Source organism: Dreissena polymorpha, chromosome 7 (genome assembly GCF_020536995.1).
Source record: "Dreissena polymorpha isolate Duluth1 chromosome 7, UMN_Dpol_1.0, whole genome shotgun sequence".
In the NCBI taxonomy this organism is placed as follows: domain Eukaryota; kingdom Metazoa; phylum Mollusca; class Bivalvia; order Myida; family Dreissenidae; genus Dreissena; species Dreissena polymorpha.
The window spans coordinates 47,834,594-47,856,867 of NC_068361.1; the positions used below are offsets into that span (position 1 = coordinate 47,834,594).

General features: G+C 36.3%; 1 protein-coding gene across 2 annotated transcripts in view; it reads left to right on the forward strand.

Annotated features, from left to right (window-relative positions):
* Window positions 1–410: 410 nt before the first annotated feature.
* The window catches only part of LOC127838796 (cell adhesion molecule DSCAML1-like), a 40,392-nt gene continuing 18,528 nt past the window's right edge, over window positions 411–22,274 (forward strand). Inside the window, exons 1-16 of one of the 2 annotated variants that reach the window (XM_052366795.1) lie at window positions 411–480; window positions 5,650–6,309; window positions 7,010–7,179; window positions 7,779–7,943; window positions 10,488–10,610; window positions 11,442–11,599; window positions 11,992–12,130; window positions 12,643–12,767; window positions 13,537–13,672; window positions 16,012–16,134; window positions 16,605–16,766; window positions 17,571–17,722; window positions 18,692–18,812; window positions 19,176–19,310; window positions 19,924–20,061; window positions 21,282–21,472. In XM_052366795.1, coding sequence (XP_052222755.1) covers window positions 6,158–6,309; window positions 7,010–7,179; window positions 7,779–7,943; window positions 10,488–10,610; window positions 11,442–11,599; window positions 11,992–12,130; window positions 12,643–12,767; window positions 13,537–13,672; window positions 16,012–16,134; window positions 16,605–16,766; window positions 17,571–17,722; window positions 18,692–18,812; window positions 19,176–19,310; window positions 19,924–20,061; window positions 21,282–21,472 — 2,190 coding nt within the window. In that variant the 5' untranslated portion in view covers window positions 411–480; window positions 5,650–6,157. Of the gene's footprint in view, window positions 481–4,535; window positions 4,833–5,649; window positions 6,310–7,009; window positions 7,180–7,778; window positions 7,944–10,487; window positions 10,611–11,441; window positions 11,600–11,991; window positions 12,131–12,642; window positions 12,768–13,536; window positions 13,673–16,011; window positions 16,135–16,604; window positions 16,767–17,570; window positions 17,723–18,691; window positions 18,813–19,175; window positions 19,311–19,923; window positions 20,062–21,281; window positions 21,473–22,274 lie in introns of those variants that run through there. The other variant, XM_052366794.1, reaches the window with a different exon arrangement.

Sequence of the window (22,274 nt, forward strand, 5' to 3'; positions counted from 1 at the left end):
CTAGTATGAACTTGAAAATTTCACTTATATATGTTTTGTGTAGTTAACCCTTTCCCACTCAGAAGCAAGGTGCAAATGGCTATGTGCAAACAGCATACAACCAGAACAGCCTGCGAGTAACTCTCAGTCTGTTCAGGTTTTATGCTGTTTGCTGCTCATCAGTATCTAAGGATTGGAAATGAAGCCTTTAAAGTTTGAATCTAGTAAGAAAGGTCTTTAATGCAATTTAACTTTCTGAGTAATAATGTAAGAAAATACGTATCTAAGTGAGAAAGGGTTAATACCTGCATGAGTTTAAACATGCTAGGTCTGTTGTATTAGGATAAGGTAAGGTCATTCTGTGGTAGAGAGCTGTTACAGATTAGGGAAACAAGATATGGCCCAAGACAACTAACTCCCATAACATTGTAGTTGCAGATGTGAAATCAGATGCAGTCATGTTTGTTTTTCCCAGCTGAGTTCTATCATGTAAAGTGAAAGGTATCTGCTGCATGTTACCGGATTTGTACAGAATCTATGTACAGCTTATAAGCCTCCTGCTTATGTATATGTAAGTTTGTGTTCACCTTTTGTTGTTCTGTTGTTTTTGTTTATTTGTTGTTCTTTTCAGTTTTAAATTTTATTATGCATTCAGTTGTTCTTAAATTTAGATGTCACTTACATGCATGGATTTATAAATGACAACGAAGTTTGCTTGCATTCATGTTACATTTTTAATATTTGTAGTGGGATTATGTCACAATACAGATTTAAGATGATGTCACTTTGTTTAAACTGGAGATATGTCACAGTTTTTGTTTGAATGTTACAGTAAGGAATATAGATACATGTTATGTCACAGTATGGATTTGAGATTTAACAATATGGATTTAATGAACTTTCACAGAATTGCTATGAGATAATGTCGAAGTATAAACTTGAGATAATGTCACAGTACAATTATGTCACAGTATGTCACATTATTTTGGTGATATTATGTCACATTATGTCAAAATATTGTGGGGGATATTATGTCACAGTATTTCACAATATCGAGGTGATATTATGTCACAGTATTTCACAATATTGTGGTGATATTATGTCACAGCATGTCACAATATTGAGGTGATCTTATGTCACATTATGTGGCAATAGTTTGGTGATATAATGTCACAGTATGTCACAATATTGAGGTGATATTATGTCACAGTATGTCACAATAATGTGGTGATTTTATGTCACAGTATGTCACAATATTGTGGTGATATTGTGTCACAGTATATCACAATATTGTGGTGATATTATGTCACAATATGTCACAATATTGTGGTGTTATTATGTCACAGTATGTCACAATATTGTGGTGATATTATGTCACAGTATGTCACACTATTTTGGTGATATTATGTCACAGTATGTAACAATACTTTGGTTATATTATGTCACAGTATATCACAATATTGAGCAGATATTTTGCCACAGTATTTCACAATAATGTGGTGATATTATGTCACAGTATGTCACAACATTGTTGTGATATGTCACAATATTGAAGTGATATTATTTCACAGTATCTCACAATATTGTGGTGGTTTTATGTCACAGTATGTCACAATATTGAGGTGATATTATGTCACAGTATATCACAATATTGAGGTGATATTATGTCACTGTATGTCACAAATTGTGGTGATATTATGTCACAGTATGTAGCAATATTGAGGTGATATTATGTCACAGTATGTCACAATATTTAGGTGATATTATGCCACAGTTTGTCCCAATATTGAGTTGATATTATGTAACAGTATGTCACAATATTGAGGTCATATGTCACAGTATGTCACAATATTGTGGTGATATTATATCACAATATGTCACAATATTGAGGTGATATTATGTCACAATATGTAACAATATTGTGGTGATATTATGTCACAGTATGTCACAATATTGAGGTGATATTATGTAACAGTATGTCACAATATTGAGGTGATATTATGTCACAGTATGTCACAATATGTAACAATATTGTGGTGATATTATGTCACAGTATGTCACAATATTGAGGTGATATTATGTCTCAGAATGTATTAAAGGTACTGGCACTATTTAGATGTGAGACAATGTCACTGTATCCATTAATATCCATTTTACTGTGGGCATATCACAGTTTACATGAGAAAATTATAACTATGTGTATGTTGCCATGTGATGAGGTAATGTATGGATTTGAGATTTAATGGCACATTATTGGAAATAGATCATGTAAGATAAGGTCACAGTATGTGAAAACATGAATGTTAGATAATGGCATGGTTTTCAGCACGGAGCATTCAAGCAAAACATTACTGTTTATACGTATTGTGTGATTTCATAATGATTTTCGCTTTGTATGCCCTGTAGTCATCATGAAATCCCCATCAGATTAATGCATCATTTGTGTTTCAAGTATATGTCATTTACAAATCCTGCAGATTATATGCAGATGTCACATCATCATGGCCTGGCAATAAAGCAAAGAAATTTAGCCACCGCTCAATATATCTGCAGCATGTTGTATTGATTCTTGGGCAGTTTCATCTTTTTCATCAGGTGTTACCGGCTTTACATCAGGTGAAACAATCAAAACACTTACTCATTATTGGTGATAGAGTTTCCGAGAAGCTTGTTCTATTGTGACAACCCTTGATGGTATTGGTGTTTGCAGCAGTGTTGATATTGAAATGGGAATTTACTGTGAAATACCATGTAGGAAAGTGTGATATTAAGGATGTGGAGTCATTTGCAGATCTTTAATTATCCTGTTTCCCTGGTTTATTTGTGACACTGGTGAATATATATCTTTTATTAGCATTGAAATTCTGTGGTCAAATCCTTGTTTGTTGTGGTAAATGTTTAGAAGGGTGAACAATAAAGCAAGTTAAATATTCAAATGTGTTATGCAGTCATAGTAAACATTCAATAATAAAACATAAAATGTCCTTTCTCAAATAGAGCAGAACAATTTTATGCATAGATATATTTTTTTAATTATAGCAAAATGCTTATTCCTCACAAACAATACATTTTTTAGAAGACAGAGATTTAAAGTGTTGTTAGAAAATTACAACAAAATACATCAGATAACAGCATTTAAAAATGAATATTTGTTTTTGAAGTCTTTTGTGTGTTTTCTATGCTCTAATAGTCAGGAAGTATTGAAGTGATTCAGATAAAAATTCGCATTATAACAGAAGGCATTATGGGGAAGTGCAGAATACAAGAATCATACCTCTCTCTTCAAGAGTATTACATTGAGTATTTTTTGTTAGGAGCATATATAACTCCCTTAGCATTGAATTTATTTGAAGTAGAACTTTGTACATTGATAGAGAATATTGTGAAAAAGTGCGGAGTAGAAGAACTATAACTCTCATATCAGTATTTTTGGAGTTATTGCCCTTTGCTTATTTTTATATTCCTTTACTAAGAATGCAGCATACAGCAGTCACACTGTGCACTTTTTGATCTTCGTCTGGCAATGCGGGGAATCACGTGGTCAGAATTGAGAAAAAATGGCCGCCGATGCCTCGATTCGATGGAGAAATTGAGTCTTCAAACAGGTACATCTACCATATTACTTACTTGTTTTTATTCGGATAACGCCTATCATAGGGTTAACCGGAAGCAGTATCAGCGAGTACCGCTGTTTACGGTTCAGTAAATTGCGAAATATTCCATGAGTTATCTCCACACTCAGACCAACCAGCGGAAAACGGTTGGTACTCGCTGAAACTGCTTACGGTTAGCCCTATGATAGGCGTTATCCGAATAAAACAAGTAAGTAATAAGGTAGATGTACCTGTTTAAAGACTCAATTTCTCCATCAAATCGAGGCATTGGCGGCCATTTTTTCTCACTTCTGACCACGTGATTCCCCGCATTGTCTGGATTCCTGCCTTAGCCATAATTTTGCCATTTTGGAGTCTGTTATAGTGGTGTCTTGTGTTTTGTTCGTAGGATGTAAACTGTTTCAGTGCTCGAACCAAATTTTGAAGGCCTTTGCAAACAGTTTGGATCCAGATGAGACGCCACAGAACGTGGCGTCTCGTCAGGATCCAAACTGTTTGCTATTCTGATAGTATTCTTTGAAAAAAATCGAAGAAAATGCTTATTTTAGATATTAAGCAGACGTCACATTTCCCAGCATGCAAAGGGTTAAAAGATGCTGCATAAAGTTGTTTGAAAACCACTTTGTCATAAATTAATTAAACATAAACAATTTTAAAACACAGTTCTTCTGCGTAATGTCATCAAGCATTCCAGCATTATAAAGCGTGAAGTCATCAAGCATTCCAGCATTATAAAATAAAATGTGTGTTTTTAAAGTAAACTTCATATCAATGGAGCGATCAGTTTGGGTTGTTTCCATTAAGCTGCATATCCACTTAAATTAGTCCAAGAGGCATTTTAGCTTGCATGTTGTTCTTAAGGACTTTAGGAAATACCATGGTGAAATAATTAAAGGGAAAAGGAAGGCAGTTTTTGTTAGTGGGCAGACATTTCCTTCAATTTAGCTTGTTTTAGACATATAGTAATTATGTTAGTAATTGCAGAATAAATGCACCTGCAATTTTATGTTACAATTACCACTGTGCAACAGTTACATTTGTATATAATAATGGTTGTATGATCAGACTGTACAAAAGTACATACTTAGTTTAAATCACAAGTCTAGAATCAGTCAAATACACAAGTAATAGCTGCTTTTATTCTGTGATGTGACATTGGAATAAGCTGGTACCAGTATTTTGTGGCTGAAGTCTAGATAGTTACTGGATATTTGTTGATTGCTCTTCAAATGTTGCTTTGTATAACTGTGTATATATTGCTTTACTAAAAACTATATTTTGAGTAATATAAAATATTAGTTAATACATTTTATGTAAGTTTATTGGTAACATTCAAATCAAAATGATGAAAGGCAGATAATTTGGAAGAGTCAAAAGTGACACAATTGTAAAATGCTTACATCAAAAAGTACTATGGTTTCTGATTCAATTTAAATCTCTGTAAGGTCTATTTATTTATTTCATTGATGAGCAAGTGCTAGAAATATATTTTTCTTATATTGTGAACCATTTAAAGGGACCTTTTCACAGATTTTGGCATGTATTGAAGTTTGTCATTTAATGCTATATATAGGTAAATATAAACATTGGATCTAAAAAGCTCTAGTAAAAAAACAAGAATAATAATAAATAAAGAAAAAAAGCTGGGCTCGAACCACTGATCCCTGGAGTAAAAGTCTAATGCTCTGACCATTCGGCCATTCGTGCTCATACAATGAGTGATGTATTTTATACTTCTATAAGCAACATCTCGTAGTATTGCACAATATAACCACAACAACAGAACTCTCCAAATTATTCAATCATTTTGCGTTGCAACGCTATATAATTTTCAGGTTTTTAAATCGTCAAAAGATGCATATAATGGATATTTATTTAGAGCATGGTAAATGTTCAGTAAAACTGTTTCCTCACAAATATTATAACAACAATGACAATGTGCGAATCTGAAACATTATTTTTAATTGTGTCAATTTACCAAAACATGAAAAGGTCCCTTTAAAAAGTTTTTTTTTATTAGAACTTTTGGCGAGTACATATTTGTTTATGATTGCAGCGTTCCTGTGTTTTATTGGACATCTATGGAAACTTTTGAAATTCTTATTTTGAAATACCAACATAATTATGATTGAATTGAGCTTCTCAAACTTGTGGTATACAAAGTGCAGTGTGATCTGCAGAAGATCTGAAACCAGATGACCACCTGCATTGGATCTGAGATACTTTGTCTCAATAAATTGGATCTGAAACCCCACCTGCATCGAATCTGAAATAGTGTCGTCTCAATGCTTAAGATCTAACATTTGTGTCACAAGTAATAAAGCTGAGTGAGTTGTAATCCACCTGCATTGGATTTGAGAGAGTGATATCCACACACAAGAACTCTGTGAGTAAATTTCCACATGCATATAAAATAATTAAATTATCAGAATTCATAAACTATTAATGATCTTTGTCACATGGGTTTGTTTTTGAATGGAAATCAAATTAAAGTGACTTTAGTGGATTTTCACCTGTAGATGATCTGAGAGCATTGTCATTTGCGATACTTGCTAGTAAGCAGCATGTGGGCGACAATTTTCCTGCTTGGGTGTCTTATGGTCTGCGTTCCTGCTCTTGTATTTGTGCGGGAACCTGAAGACAGAATCACAGAGTTCGAGAAACCCATGTGGTGGCACTGCCAAGCTGTAAATGGAACTGCAAATATTGAATACAGGTGAAGTTCTTGTCATGCAAAAAAATTACTATTAGAAATATTGTTTTCCCAAAAAAGTGGGTATGGTTAAGTACTTAATTTAAATGCACTATCTGTGATAATTTGAGGTTATTTTATTTTAGAAATATTCAGGTCATTTATTGCTCATTTCATGGTTGTTGTTTTCATTTAAAAAATATTTTTTAACCACATATTTTAAGATATTAAATACTTCAGTAATCTGCAACATGTGACCATGATTTTATAAAACACTGCAATATCATATTTTTGAATGTGTACGAAATAGCTTTGATGGGGCGTTACTTATTTTAGCCTTGTCCTGGGAAATCTCTGGGATTAATTCATGTGCTTAATTTCAGTGTTATCCCAGATTAGCCTGTGCATTCTTCACAGGCTAATCAGAAACGTCATTTTTGTTATTATGGAATTTTTCTCTTCTAAACAAAAAATCCTGTGAAGGTGGAAAGTGTCATGATTTACCCATTTATGCCTAGTGGACTCTCCCATCCTTCTAAATTTGATCAATTTATTTCCAAAATTAGGGATGTCTATTATATTTTTTCTATATTTAGAATATTTCTTACAGAAATTCCTTTAAGCACACAGCGCAGACCCAGATGAGACGCCGCATCATGCCAAGGCCTTTTTTCTAGACGCTAGGCATAAATTGGTTAAGTCGAAACTTTCTTTTCTTACTCAGATGGGAGTTTAAATCACAACGCCTGCCTCGCAATGGAGATCAGACTGTGTTTCCTAATGGAACGCTAGTCCTGCATCGTGTGACGTATGATGATGTCGGGACCTACAGATGTACTGCCAACTCTGGAGACAAACAACTAAAATCCAGGGAGGCAACGCTGCAAATAGCTTGTACGATTAACAGATTGACTTGTTATGTGCCAAGTGCACCAAAGTTTAAAATATATAGACAGTGGTATGGTCTCTGTATTTTTCAGTCATGATTTTCTTCATTTGAGCTTTGTTTTTGGAAAACTGGGCTTATTGCAAATGGGTGAAGTGTCATCTCAGATTAGATTGTACAGTCTGCACAGGCTAATCAGGGACGACAATTTCCACTTTTATGGAATTGTTTGTTTAAGATGGTCTCTTCTAATTGAAACATTAGTTTGGGCGCAAAGTTATGTCCTTGATTAACTCTTTCAGTGCGGGAACCGAATTTTGAAGGCCTTTGCAAACAGTTTGGATCCAGATGAGACGCCACAGAACGTGGCGTCTCATCAGGATCCAAACTGTTTGCTGTTCTGATAGTATTCTGTGAAAAAAATCGAAGAAAATGCTAATTTTAGAAATTCAGCAGACGACATTTTAGCAGATGACAAATTTCCCAGCATGCAAAGGGTTAACCTGTGTAGACTAAACAGGCTATTCTTTGACAACAATTTACGCACATGCATTAAGCCCTGTTTTCCCAGAACGAGGCTCATTTAAATTCATTGTTTTGTTGACAGCATTAGCTAATTCGTTCAGTCTAAGTCCTGCGCCACGGACTGTTAGCCTTGGTGACGTTGCTGAGCTGGTGTGCCACATAACCAGTCTGCCCCCTGCAGATGTACAGTGGCTGCTGAATGGGGAACCAGTCTCTGCAGATGTTACAGTGACAACCGGAACTCAAGGTAACAATATGTACTTAAGGTGACAATATGTTCTAAAGGTGACAAAATGAACTAAAAGTGACAATATGAACTAAAGGTGACAATAAATACATGTTTAACCGTTTACTGTTCAGAAACACATTATGCGGCTTTTGTATTCCTTCAGAAAATCAAAATAAATTGAGACTTCTTATTAGATTTGAGTTTTAAAGGCTTCGTTTTCAATCCTGAGATACTGATGAGCAGCAAACAGCATAAAGTCTGAACAGCCTGCAAGTTACTTGCAGGCTGTTCTGGTTTTATGCTGAATGTATATAACCATTTTCATGTTGTTTCTGAGCGGAAAGGGTTGTTACATACCTTGCTTTAAATAGTAAAACACTTTATACAGTCATACAATAACTATTTCACTTACTTGCATACAGTAGTTAAAACTCTTGCAACAAAGTAGAGGGGGTTAAACTAGATTCACCAAGAGGGTCTGTCGCTCTGTCTGTTTGACCATCCGTCTGCCTTCAGACAGCCATTTGTCAGATGAAATATTCCTTCTCTCTTTATCACCATTCAAACTTGCATGAACTGTTAATTTTAATATGTTATTATGCATTTGTAGACTATGTGTTCTATTTTTTATCATCCTACATTAACATTTCCCCTTTTTATGTTCCCAGTCTGTACTGGGGGACGTATTGTTTTTGCCCTGTCTGTTTGTTGGTTAATCGCTTTGTTGGTTTGCGTCAAACTTTAAAATTTGCCAAAACTTTGAAATATTCAAGATAGCAACTTCATATTTTGCATGCATTTGTATCTCATGGAGCTGCACACTTTGAGTGGTGAAAGGTCAAGGCCAAGGTCATCCTTCAAGGTAAAAGGTCAAATATAATGGGGGACATAGTGTTTCACAAACACATCTTGTTCAACTTACAATTTCCATAAGAACTTAATGACAAATTGCCACAGATTATGGGACAGTCCGCACTGGCTAATCAGGGACGACACTTTCCGCTTTAATGGTATTTTTAGTTTCAAGGAAGTCCCTCCTTACCGAAAATCAAGTTTAGGCGGAAAGTTTTGTCCCTGATTAGCCTGTGTGGACTTCACAGGCTAATCTGGGACGACACTTTAAGCACATGAATTAAGCCCAGTTTTCTCAGAACAAGACACATTTTATCACTTGTTTATTAAATTGAAAATTTATTTAAATATGAGCCTTGCACTGAGAAATTGTGGCTAAATGAATGTGAATAAAGTATCACCCCAGATCAGCCTATGCAGTCGGCACAGGCTTATCAGGGATGACACTTTCTTCTAAGAGTTAATTTTCCTAAAAATGAGACTTCCTTTACCAAAAAAAATCCTTATGATTGGAAATTGTCGTCCCTGATAAGTTAGTGCGGACTTTTCCCAGACAGGGGCTCATTGACATATTATACTGAATTATTGGTGAGAGTATTTTGAAGCTCTCCTTAGCACTGTACCAGCACTCTGTTATAGGTGAGAGTATTTTGAAGCTCTTCTTAGCACTGTACCAGCACTCTGTTATAGGTGAGAGTATTTTGAAGCTCTTCTTAGCACTGTACCAGCACTCTGTTATAGGTGAGAGTATTTTGAAGCTCTCCTTAGCACTGTACCAGCACTCTGTTATAGGTGAGAGTATTTTGAAGCTCTTCTTAGCACTGTACCAGCACTCTGTTATAGGTGAGAGTATTTTGAAGCTCTCCTTAGCACTGTACCAACACTCTGTTATAGGTGAGAGTATTTTGAAGCTCTTCTTAGCACTGTACCAGCACTCTGTTATAGGTGAGAGTATTTTGAAGCTCTCCTTAGCACTGTACCAGCACTCTGTTATAGGTGAGAGTATTTTGAAGCTCTTCTTAGCACTGTACCAGCACTCTGTTATAGGTGAGAGTATTTTGAAGCTCTTCTTAGCACTGTACCAGCACTCTGTTATAGGTGAGAGTATTTTGAAGCTCTTCTTAGCAATGTACCAGCACTCTGTTATAGGTGAGAGTATTTTGAAGCTCTTCTTAGCACTGTACCAGCACTCTGTTATAGGTGAGAGTATTTTGAAGCTCTCCCCTGCACTGTACCAGCACTCTGTTATAGGTGAGAGTATTTTGAAGCTCTTCTTAGCACTGTACCAGCACTCTGTTATAGGTGAGAGTATTTTGAAGCTCTCCCCTGCACTGTACCAGCACTCTGTTATAGGTGAGAGTATTTTGAAGCTCTTCTTAGCACTGTACCAGCACTCTGTTATAGGTGAGAGTATTTTGAAGCTCTTCTTAGCACTGTACCAGCACTCTGTTATAGGTGAGAGTATTTTGAAGCTCTTCTTAGCACTGTACCAGCACTCTGTTATAGGTGAGAGTATTTTGAAGCTCTTCTTAGCACGGTACCAGCACTCTGTTATAGGTGAGAGTATTTTGAAGCTCTTCTTAGCACTGTACCAGCACTCTGTTATAGGTGAGAGTATTTTGAAGCTCTCCTTAGCACTGTACCAGCACTCTGTTATAGGTGAGATTATTTTGAAGCTCTTCTTAGCACTGTACCAGCACTCTGTTATAGGTGAGAGTATTTTGAAGCTCTCCCCTGCACTGTACCAGCACTCTGGGATATACAAGTGTAAGGCCACTAACCCTGTCAACCGTGTGTTCAAATACAGTATGGAGGCAGGTGTCACCGTTCTTGGTAAGTATGGAAAATACAAAAATAAATTTTCCTTTTTCACTCGTTCCCAGCAGTTGCCATGTGTTACTGGTTTGCATGTAGTTCCTGCCACTTTTGGAGATCTTGAATGATTTAAGTGATTAAAGCACTGATAAAAAACTTCACAGCAATAATATGATTGTGTGTATGTGGAAGTTTATAAGGTCCTTTCTTACAAAGTCATGCCGTAAATAAGTCCAGGGGACTAAGTTGTTGTAATTTCGTAAGTCTAAGTAAAATATGTAGATACCACAAATGTGCCACCATGCGCCCCTGTTATACAGTTTTCTTAAATGTTTATCAAATAAGCAAGACTCTTTGACATTGAATTCCCAAAACATGTGTTTGTTGTTGTTTTGCTGTAGAGGTTGTTAGCGTAATTTGAAATAGTCCAAAGGCTACAATCTACTATAATGCAGCTACAAATTTCAGCTGGCCATGGTTGACATTGTTTACCTATATTTGTGAATGACAAATACATGTGTCAGGGCTTTCCTTGGCTCAAAAATGTCTTTAGTCTCATTCCCTTGCTATGGCAAAATTCTTCTAATTTTGGCTATTTTATAAGTTTTGATGAAGAAAAGGTTGTAGTCAAATACAATATTTTGCAGCCAAATTGGTGATTTTGTAGCCATGGGCTAATTAGGCGAATGGCAGAGTAAACCCTGTGTGTTTAATACCTTAATACTTAATACTTTAATACCATATTCATAGCCATGCTTTCAAGATAAAATTCTTAAAAATAATAAAGGAAATGTCCATTTGATGCATTATAACTGTAGTTGAGTTTACATTAATGTTGACTTTATTCAGGCCAGCCAGTATTCCTAGCAGAGCTTCAAGATCTTGAGATTCCACTTGGTTACTCGGCAACATTCATCTGCAGTTTCCATGGCAACCCAACTCCTACAGTCAAATGGTACAAACATACAGTTGACGCAGCGAATGAGGTCACAAGCAAAGAGTTAAAGGTTGTTCCATTATTTTTCTCGATTTGTGTGAACAACAAATTAATAGTTTGTTGTTTTTGTATGTATTTTTCTAGGTCAAAAACATAAATTATTAAATTTACGAGTTCACAAAATGACTGGCGGTCTCCCTACAAATATGTTCAATTGTTTCCAGTGAATAACTTCCGTTAATAGCTTAAAGTTACTAATATTTATAATATCATAGTATTTTAAAACTTGTTATTTATTATTACAAAATGGCTAAAAGTTCACATATAATTAATTACAACTTAAGAAAATAATACAATTTATTAACAGTACATTGAGAAAAAAGTTGGGACAATTACAAAATTGAAAATAAATTTTTGAAAATTACAACATAAAACATGGCTTGCATGAAATGTGTTTTTCAGGCATCTTCAAAGTATGAGTTGTTCAACAACGGCACTCTTCGTGTACACAACGTAGAGTATGAGGACGTGGCCTTCTACACCTGCACTGCGGGAAATGCATTCGGGGAAATATCAGAATCTGCTAGGCTCAATATTTCTGGTAATCAGAAGTATACGAAAATAATTTGATTGCTAAAACTTCATGCATGAGCCATTTTATATCCAACAAAATTAACTTTAAATTTGCGGTTATATATATTTAAAGTCTATTATTTATGTTACCAAATACAAATCAACCGTGTGATTGATCCCTTAGATCTGGTGATGTGAAACTGCAGTTTAGGGAGGAAATCTTGAATGATAAATCTGTATCAGATTGATGTTGGCAAACCATAATTGAGTCATGCTCTGGGAACACGGGGCTTAATGCAAGTGCGAAAAGTATTGTCCCGGCTTAGCCTGTGCAGTGCACACAGGCTTATCAGGGACGGCACTTTCTGCCTAAATTGGATTTTGGCTAAGATGAAAATTCCTTTAATTATAAAAACATCAAAGCCAAAAGTGTCATCACTTATTGCAGCCGGCACAGGCTATTGGGATGACACTTTACACACATGGATTAAGCTCAATGTTCCCAGAGAGCTTCTCATGTATGTTATTAATGTTTCACAGGTGATGCCGAGGCACCCAGCTTCTCAGTTCCTCCCAGGAATGTGACTGTGAGAAAGGGGGCTATGCTTTCACTGGAGTGCAAGTGTGCTGGAAAGCCTTCCCCAGCAGTTAGCTGGATCCGACAGGTACGTTTCAGGTCATTTTTGTCATGACCTGGAAAAAGGGATTTTATGCGTGTGCGTTTAGTGTTGTCTTTTTTTAAATTAAAATCCGGAGTACGCAGAAAGTGTTTTGCCTGATTAGCATGTGCAGACTGCACAGGCTTATCTGGGATGACACTTCATGCACATGCATTAAGCCCCATTTTCCCAGATCTAGGCTCAATTAAATTGAAATAATTTTGGTGGAGCCTTTTGTGGGAGCGGTCAGTTTTGCCATTTTGGTATCTTTGGTAAGTTGTGTCTCTTCGGTTGATTGTCACTGTAAAACAATATGATAACGGTATGCATTTTGCGAAATTGATTTTTTTTTAAAGAAAAAAATCTAGGGGCTCAGCACAAACTTAAGCGCTGATGGCCGTGGCCTCCTGATAATTTATATCCGTGTTATTTACAATTTTTATCTGCCCTGAACTTAAAAATATGATTTTGAAACTTTGTCTCTGTTGTTATAATACATCATATGAGCAGCACTGTGGGTAAAGTGGGCTAAATGCATATGCTTTAGGTGTCGTCCAAGATTAGCCTGTGAAATCTACACAGGCTAGTCAGGGACAACATATCACACTTTCATGGAATGTTTCGTGTAAAGGAAGTCTATTCTAAACAAAAGTCTTGGGGAAGTGTTGTTCCTGATAAGCCTGCATTGAGTGCACAGGCTAATCTGGGATGACAATTACCACACTTGCATTAAGCCCCGTTTTCCCAAAGCAAGACTGTTATGTTTGTATTTCAGACTGGTGAGAGGCTCAACTCCAGTAAAGGCGTGCTGACATTTGCCCAGGCCACCATAGAGAACATGGGCTTCTATACATGTACCTGTGTGAACGAGGAAGGGGCAGTGAATAAAACAGTTTACCTCGACGTTCAAAGTATGCGAGCAAATAAATTTCTGTAGAATTTTATGACTCCACTATAAAATATGCAAAACTGTTATCAACAATAAAAATAGTTCTTTAATTGTAACTGCATACTAAATACAGACAAGATGCGCATGAGAGCAGTAATTTTCAAAATTACATATATGGCTTAAAAATGACCTCGCCATGATAATTGCAGAAGAATATACACTGTAACTCCAATATAACGCAGATGACGGGGTCCAAGCCATGCAACAGCGTTATAAACGGACAGCCTTATAAGTTTTGAGCTTATTTATTTAAGGGGCTTTAAAAACAGGTATAGTACAGCCTATAATATAGGTCCTGTGTATTGTCATGCTGTGTTGTCATCCGCAAATACATGCATATCATCCGAATCGAACTTTAACAGTATACATACCGCTTTTCTAATGTGCACATTTATCTGATAATCCAATATAATTACATCACTTACAAAAAAATAATGTTTAGCATTTATGACACGAAATATGTTTACAAACTTCGTAAACAAATTCATATGCCTACGCCATTTTTCAGAAAAATTAGTACAGTGCATTATGGGACACAGCTTTCATTGGACGAGCGAATTTAAATTTAGATTGAATGCAATACGATACATGTACAAAGAAATGTTTTATTGCATCATACGCAGCATGTAAAAAATGTGCTTTCCGTGGACTTTCTGATAACGGGCAAAAATTTAAGTGCATCTCTGTTAACTATTACACTGCGTTAGCATGTAAATAAATCGTCAGGATTTTTAAATTTATTGTATACGTATTGAAACATTAAACACACACAAAGATATGTGTGTAGCATATAATAAACGATAACACACTTACACAGCAATAGTTTATACAATGAAATACAATACACGATAAATACAAAACATAAACAGGTAATTGTTTTAAATAACTTTAATTTGATAATTATTCCGCTTGCACTTGCCTTATTGAAATTAGCACACCGAACCGCTCTGATAGGGAATACATGTAATAAACACCGACTCGCGAGTTTTCACACCTTTATTGGCATTACACAACAGATTAACACCAATTAGCTGTCGAGTGTTGTTAAACCTCTAATCGATTAAAATCAGTTAAACGGACGGAAAAAGCAATCAAGCTGTGATCGCCGGCTTCTTTGAATTTATGAAAATACATGAAGTTGCATAACATGGATTTGAATCAGAAAAGGAAGGTTGGAGAAAAAAACGGGATCTAAGGATCCCCCGCGTTATATTGGACACAGCGTTATAACGGACCGCACTATATTGGAGTTACAGTGTATAGTGTTACCCCTGTCTGTGTGGTGGTGCATGTGTTTTGCTAATTACTTTAGAGCCTGAACCTGTTTGCACAAGGCCTTCAAAATTCGGTTCCAGCACTGAAAGAGTTAATCAGAAAATAATAATTGTATGAGATGACGTGTTTAGTGTAAAACTATGTCACTCATTTCAAGTTTTGTTTGATTATTGAGTAGATTTTTTTTCATAGATTTGAAGGTCAAGGTTACAATGGACGCTATTTAGCATATTCTTAATATGAGTATAGTGAAAGTACATGTTTGTGTACAGCCCAAAAATGTATTGTGCGTTATGGGATTTAAATATACATGATCAGAATTTCAAGATTACATGTCCCATACAAAAGTATGTTGCTTTCTTTAAGGTCAAGTAACAGTGGAGGTTGTACATATTTTGTACCTGGCTATATAGTTGAACTACATGTTTATGTCCGGCAAATAACTTTTTTGACAGGATTTAAAAATAAATTGACTCAAATAATCACTGTATTAAGATGGGAAATCTTTTGCAACATTTGCAGTTAACACAAAAGTAGTCACTGTTTTGTCTGTCATATAAATATATTTAAAGTGCACGCTGGTGTCAAGACCATAACTTTGTCATGCATTATAGGATTTGGTTATAAATAAGCACAAAATCATGAAGACAATATTTTGCATGCAATAGCCATGTCCTTTGTTTTAAGGTTAAGGTCACGATCAACACTTGAAGCTTTTTAATTGATCTCATATGGATATGTATAGTATGTGTTTATGACAACTCTTGAAGTTGGTGCATAGTCCTTTCATTCACCAATAACACTCTATATTCCTCTGAAAAAAAGAAGAATATTTTACTTCTTATTTTTTCAGAGAAAGTGTATAATTTTACTGATAATAGCAGCTTTTGTATTTTTTCCTCTTTCAATTATTGCCTTTAAAAAGTTATTTGTTGTGTTTTATGCACTCTTATAGTGTATATAGTTTAGTTTTAAACCTTTTAAAATCATTTTAAGGTATAAAATGCTTTTTGCACACATTTATAGCCCCACCAAATATAGAGACCTCATCCGGAACTATTCTGGTGCTCGCAGGGGAGGCAGTGACCTTGAACTGTGTTTCTAATGGCAACCCAGCCCCTAATGTCTCCTGGCAGACACCTACAAGAGGTAAACCATTTGCGTAACCCTATATCTATTTTTACAGTGAAACAGATAATAACCAACCATTTAAGCAGTAAATGTTAACAAAAATTAAAACATTACAAAATATACCGGTATTGCGTATGAATGTATGCTTACATAAAACAGTGCCATAGTGTATTTGTGACGCATGTAGCGCGAGTAAAAATAGTGGCCAAAATATTTCTGAACAGCTGTCATTATCTTTTTGTACATCATTAATGATTTTGCTTTATATGTAACAATCTTTGGATATGTAACAATCTACTTTTTATTTCTTCTGAACCCTAACCCGCTCAAAAGCAAAGTGTAATTCACTATATGCAAGCAGCATAAAACCACAACAGCCTGCGAATGCGTATCTGAGTGTTGATGGTTTACCCAGGTTAGCAATATTGAACCATCTTTGCTCTCTTGTTGTTCACGCTCTACCAAAATGCACCCCATATTGACTTCAGGTCTCAATCTCACTTCACCGAGCTCTTCAGGCCTGCAAACCATCTCGAGCACTGGAGATCTGACCTTGACCTCTGTGCAGATCAACGATACTGGGTCATACACTTGTACCGCCAGCAATGACCTTGGAATGGCCACTGTCACCCATACATTACAAGTAGAAGGTATAGTCACTTTGTGGGCCGTAATTATTTATTTCTTATATGTAAGAACTTATCTTCAATTTATAATTTCTAGTAAACAACATTTTGGAGTACTGACAGCGAGGAATTCTAGGACAAGGGTGTTTGTGGTTACATTATGAAAAGGCAAATAAATATTTTGATATTAACATCTTCTAACAAATATTTTTGCATTTTTATTTGAGAACTATATTGAACTAAGCTACGCTCAGATTTTGGACTTCTTTTTGCATCATTTTATATTGTGTGAGTTTTTTTAAATATATTTTCTTCTTTGTTTATTATTTATTTGACGTTGTAATGTAAAAATTTAGTCAAGTCAAACAAGTTTTTTTAAATACAGAGGCAAAGGGTAAAAATAAAGAGACAAATGAAAACGTATTCTTATGTATGTCACATGGTGAGATAGTTGGCCAATATGTGACTCTTACCAGGGACTCCTCACTCCAAAGTGCTCAAACTGCTGAGCTGACCAGTTCAGCACACAACTTCTCCCCTGACAATAACCAAGTTCATGCCGTGACATGTGAGCAGTGCTCTTGGAAAATGGGGCTTAATGTGCATACAGTGTCATCCCAGATTAGCCTGTGCAGTCTACACAGGCTTATCAGGGACAACAATTTCTGCTTGTATGACATTTTTTATTTAAAATGAGGTCTCTTCTTGACAAGAATCCAATGTGGTTGGAAAGTTTCATACCCATCCCACAGGCTAATAAGGGATGACACTTTACTTGAATGCATTAAGCCCTGTTTTCTCAGAGCAAGGTTCCTGTTTTTTCTGCAGTTGCCCCGGTGATAGTTCAGTCCCCCGTCAGTCAGGGCCTGGTCCAGGGCTCCTCGGTGTACCTACATTGCCGCGCAGAAGGGATTCCCAGCCCTTCCCACACCTGGTCAAGAAACGGTCAGGACATAGGGACCATACTGATTCACTCTCAGGTATGATGTTCACAGAAGATACATGAGCAGCGCTCTGGGAAAATGGGGCTTAATGCATGTTTGTAAGGGTCGTCCCTGATTAGCCTGTGCAATTCATACAGGCTAATCAGGGAACACCCTCCCTTTTTATGTTTACATACAAATGTTTCTTTTAAAAGAACTTTCAATGTAGGTGGCAAGTGTTTTCCCTGATTAGCCTGTGCAGACTTCACAGGCTGATCTGAGAAGACACCAGACACATATGCATTCAGCCCCATTTTCCAAGAGTTTACAATTGATATAAATTGGCAGATTTATATATATTGGCAGATAAATGTATAGAATGATAATTAGAGTTTTCTGGAAATTAATAGTTTTGTATAATGAATTATATACGTTGATATTCACAATTTTTATCCCTTTTAATAGATTTTTATGAATAAGAAATTTGTATTAAGTGAAGATCCCACAATAAAATTCAAAATTATGTGCGCAGCTCTAAAAATTATTTAAGTAATTTGGTAAAACCAGTTGCTGGTGTTTAATACTGATTTTTTACACCTTCATTATACCCCCACAAACTAAGTTTAGGGGGGTATAAAGGAGTGAGCTTGTCTGTCTGTCGGTCTGTCTGTCTGTCGGTCTGTATTAAGTGTCCGCTCTCTAATTCAAGTTGTTTTTGTCTGATCTTCACCAAACTTGGTCAGATGTTGTATCTAGATGAAGTCTAGGTCAGGTTCGAATATGGGTCATGCCGGGTCAAAAACTAGGTCATGCGGTCACTTAGTGCGTTTTAAATAGTGATCATGGTGTCCGCTCTCTAATTCAAGTAGTTTTCATTTAATACTGTTTTATTTTGCCCTTATTTTTAAAGGAAAGCTTTGTTGCTTTTATGCCCAAATTTAATTATTTCTAAAGTCAAACATGTTTTTGTTAAACTTAATCCTAGCAATGTATCATCTGCAAACATACTTTCAATTTCTTCTTCAGGTTTTTCTCAACAACACATTGTTAATTCGCAACTTGACAACTGCAGACACAGGTGTGTACAGGTGCACGGCACACAATCGCCATGGTACTGCTGAGGCTGTCGCTACAGTGACTGTCACAGGTATGATTGAATGAGCCGCATTCTTGGAAAACTGGGCTTAATGCTTGTGGTGAAAGTGTTGTCCCTGATTTGCATGTGCGGACTGCCTTACACACATTCATCAATCTGGGATGACACTTTTCTCACATACATTAAGACCAGTTTTCCCAAAACGAGGCTCATATTTGTTTATTAAAGTCAAAAAATAAATCATTAAAACAATAAAAATTAACATATCATGTATTCAATCATGTATTAACATTTTCCAGTCATCAATTTTCTCGGTAATGACTAGAGGGATGGTTGAGTTTGTTGCCCATGTTCACATATTAGACTCTTGAATCAGTTGTGCTCACACTTACACATCGTCCTTCTCACATGCAGTCCCACCAACGTTCAGCGTCACACCACGCAATCAGACAGTGAGGGTTGGAGAATCTGTGGCCCTGCAGTGTGTTGCTAATGGTGACCCGGTACCCACACAGTGGTGGCTGAAAGCTGGAGCCCAGCTTGTGATAGGTATGTTGCGAGATTGTTTCACCAAAAGGGGACAAGGCACATCATTTCTGAGTTTCTGAATATGGTTCAAGCATTTTTAAAAAAAAATAATTTGGCATTTTGGGAAAAAGCACCTTGTTTTGGCTTTTGGGGAATAAAAAAACAACATTGTTTTGGCATTTTGGAAAAGAAAGAACAGGTTGTTGTGGGATTTTTGGGGTGAAAAAGTGTTATTTTGGCATTTTGGTGAAAATTACATCATTTTGGATTTTTTGTGGGAAGCATCAAAATACTAATAAATAGGTCAGATTAAATAAAAGTGTGATGTTTAATGACATAACATGTTCCGCAGAAATTACTCATGTTATAACTATCTTTGATATTAGATGAAGATCATTTCATATTAGATGAAGATCAGTGGTCTGAACATGTAGCCAAGACATTCAGAAATTAATATGGGAAACTTTTTGTTAACACCCAAAAGATTTAAATCTCTGTTTAGTATGCATTTGTATTGTTGTTGCTGTGACAAAATACTTATTGCAGCTTATGACATTATGAATGTGTCATTTCATGTCATGTTTCAAAATTACACATTAAGTAGACTCCTATTATGTTTTTTGTGTGTGAGCAGACAACAACATGAGGCTGTCAACAGATAAGTCTGGGCTGGTCATATCCAACATTCGGCCCTCACAGTTTGGAGAGTATTCTTGTGTAGCCTCTAATGTTGCCGCCACGAACACAGTGTCTGCATGGCTTCTTGAAAATGGTAACTTGCTCTCAAAAATCTTAAAAAATAGTTTTCTAGACTGTTAATACTTCTAACATACTTCTGTTTCTAGGCAAGCCAACATTTTGTTTTTATATATGAAGCAGGCAATTTAATGCAGTAAACTGTTACAATGTCTGTCTGTCTGTCTGTCTGTCTGTCTGTCTGTCTGTCTGTCTGTCTGTCTGTCTGTCTGTCTGTCTGTCTGTCTGTCTGTCTGTCTGTCTGTCTGTCTGTCTGTCTGTCTGTCTGTCTGTCTGTCTGTCTGTCTGTCTGTCTGTCTGTCTGTCTGTCTGTCTGTCTGTCTGTCTGTCTGTCTGTCTGTCTGTCTGTCTGTTTGTCTTTCTTTCTGTATGAAAGTGTGAACAATCCTGCCTCAGCCATTCATTTGCCATAAATAGATGGATGTTGAGATGAAGTGGCACCCATTTCAACCATCATTAGACAACAAGTTGCGTGTAACAGCCTTCTCCCTGTCTAAAATATCAAGGTCAAACTTATAGGTCATAGGGCAGAACTGTAACTTTTTCATACATTGTGAAATTTGAAAATAAATTACCACTTATGGTAACTGTTTATAGGTCGCCGTGGTGTGATGGATATTGTGTCCGCCTAGCAACAGGGAGGTTACGGGTTCGATCCCCACCGTGGGAGCGTTCTTTAGATCTCCCCCAAAGACACCAAGTACTGGTTCTAGGCCCAGTAAACGGACTCAAGAGCATTTATATAAGCCTTGGGCTTTCAATGCAATCAAGCTTAAATAAATAGGTTTAAAAATAAAATAACTGTTTGGAGGCAGAGTGTCTCCTGAACTACCCTTACTTTGTCAAAGTCACACTTAGAGGTCAAAAGTAAAATATGGCCATAAATGGCTTGTTTTTTAACTAATTGGAGTTGGAAACATAAATGTAATGTGGCCTATGGATACATAACTTGTTTCCTTCATTTTTGCTGTCTATATGTTGTTTAGTTTTGTTTACAAAACACTTTCTGTTTTCAATTTATTATGTTATGTCTTAGGATTTATTTATAAATATGCCATTTAGAATCCTTTTTTGCATTATATGGTTCTCATTTTCAAACCATATTGTATTTTCCAAAGTCTAATCAGAAATGATTCAATGATGTAAATTTGTTATAAATGTTTCTGAAGGCACGAATACCAAAATACCAGGTAGCTTCTTCACTATGGTTACACACCACCATTGTTTCGTTTCCAGATCTCCCACTATTCACAGTCTACCCACGCAACATAACAGTAAACCAGTCTGACACCATGACCTTGAACTGCCTGGGTCAAGCCAGAAATGACCCTACAGTCAGGTGGTACAGGGGACAGAGTGGGGATTTGACCCCGATCCAGCCTAGCAATAGAGTGGTTATTAGCCCTGGGGGCTCTTTAGCTCTACAGGTATGGAGACAGGAAAAATAATAGCCATTAACTGCCTTAACATTTGAGTATATCTCATTAAGAAACTTATGGTCTGTAATTTCTTAATTTTCAAAATAATGCAATTGAAAAGTTAAAAATGGTAGAAAGGTGAAAAGCATTAAAGATAAAAAATTGATAGTGCAATTTTTATCCAAGTTTACTTCACTCATCTTTGAATTATTTTTTTTACACACATGCATATTACATTCATGAATGTAATAAATTTACGATAATATTACCATAACCTTCAATTTGAGCCTAGTTTTGGGAATAGTGGGCTTAATGCACATGCCTGAGAAAAGTGGGCTTTATTCACATGCCTGGGAATAGTGGGCTTAATTCACATGCCTGAGAATAGTGGGCTTAATTCACATGCCTGTGGAAAGTGGGCTTAATTCACATGCCTGTGAATAGTGGGCTTAATTCACATGCCTGTGAAAAGTGGGCTTAATTCACATGCCTGAGAATAGTGGACTTAATTCACATGCCTGGGAATAGTGGGCTTAATTCACATGCCTGTGAAAAGTGGGCTTAATTCACATGCCTGAGAATTGTGGGCTTAATTCACATGCCTGTGAAAAGTGGGCTTTATTCACATGCCTCGGAATAGTGGGCTTAATTCACATGCCTGGGAAAAGTGGGCTTAATTCACATGCCCATGAATAGTGGGCTTAATTCACATCCCTGTGAAAAGTGGGCTTAATTCACATGCCTGTGAATAGTGGGCTTAATTCACATGCCTGTGAATAGTGGGCTTAATTCACATGCCTGTGAAAAGTGG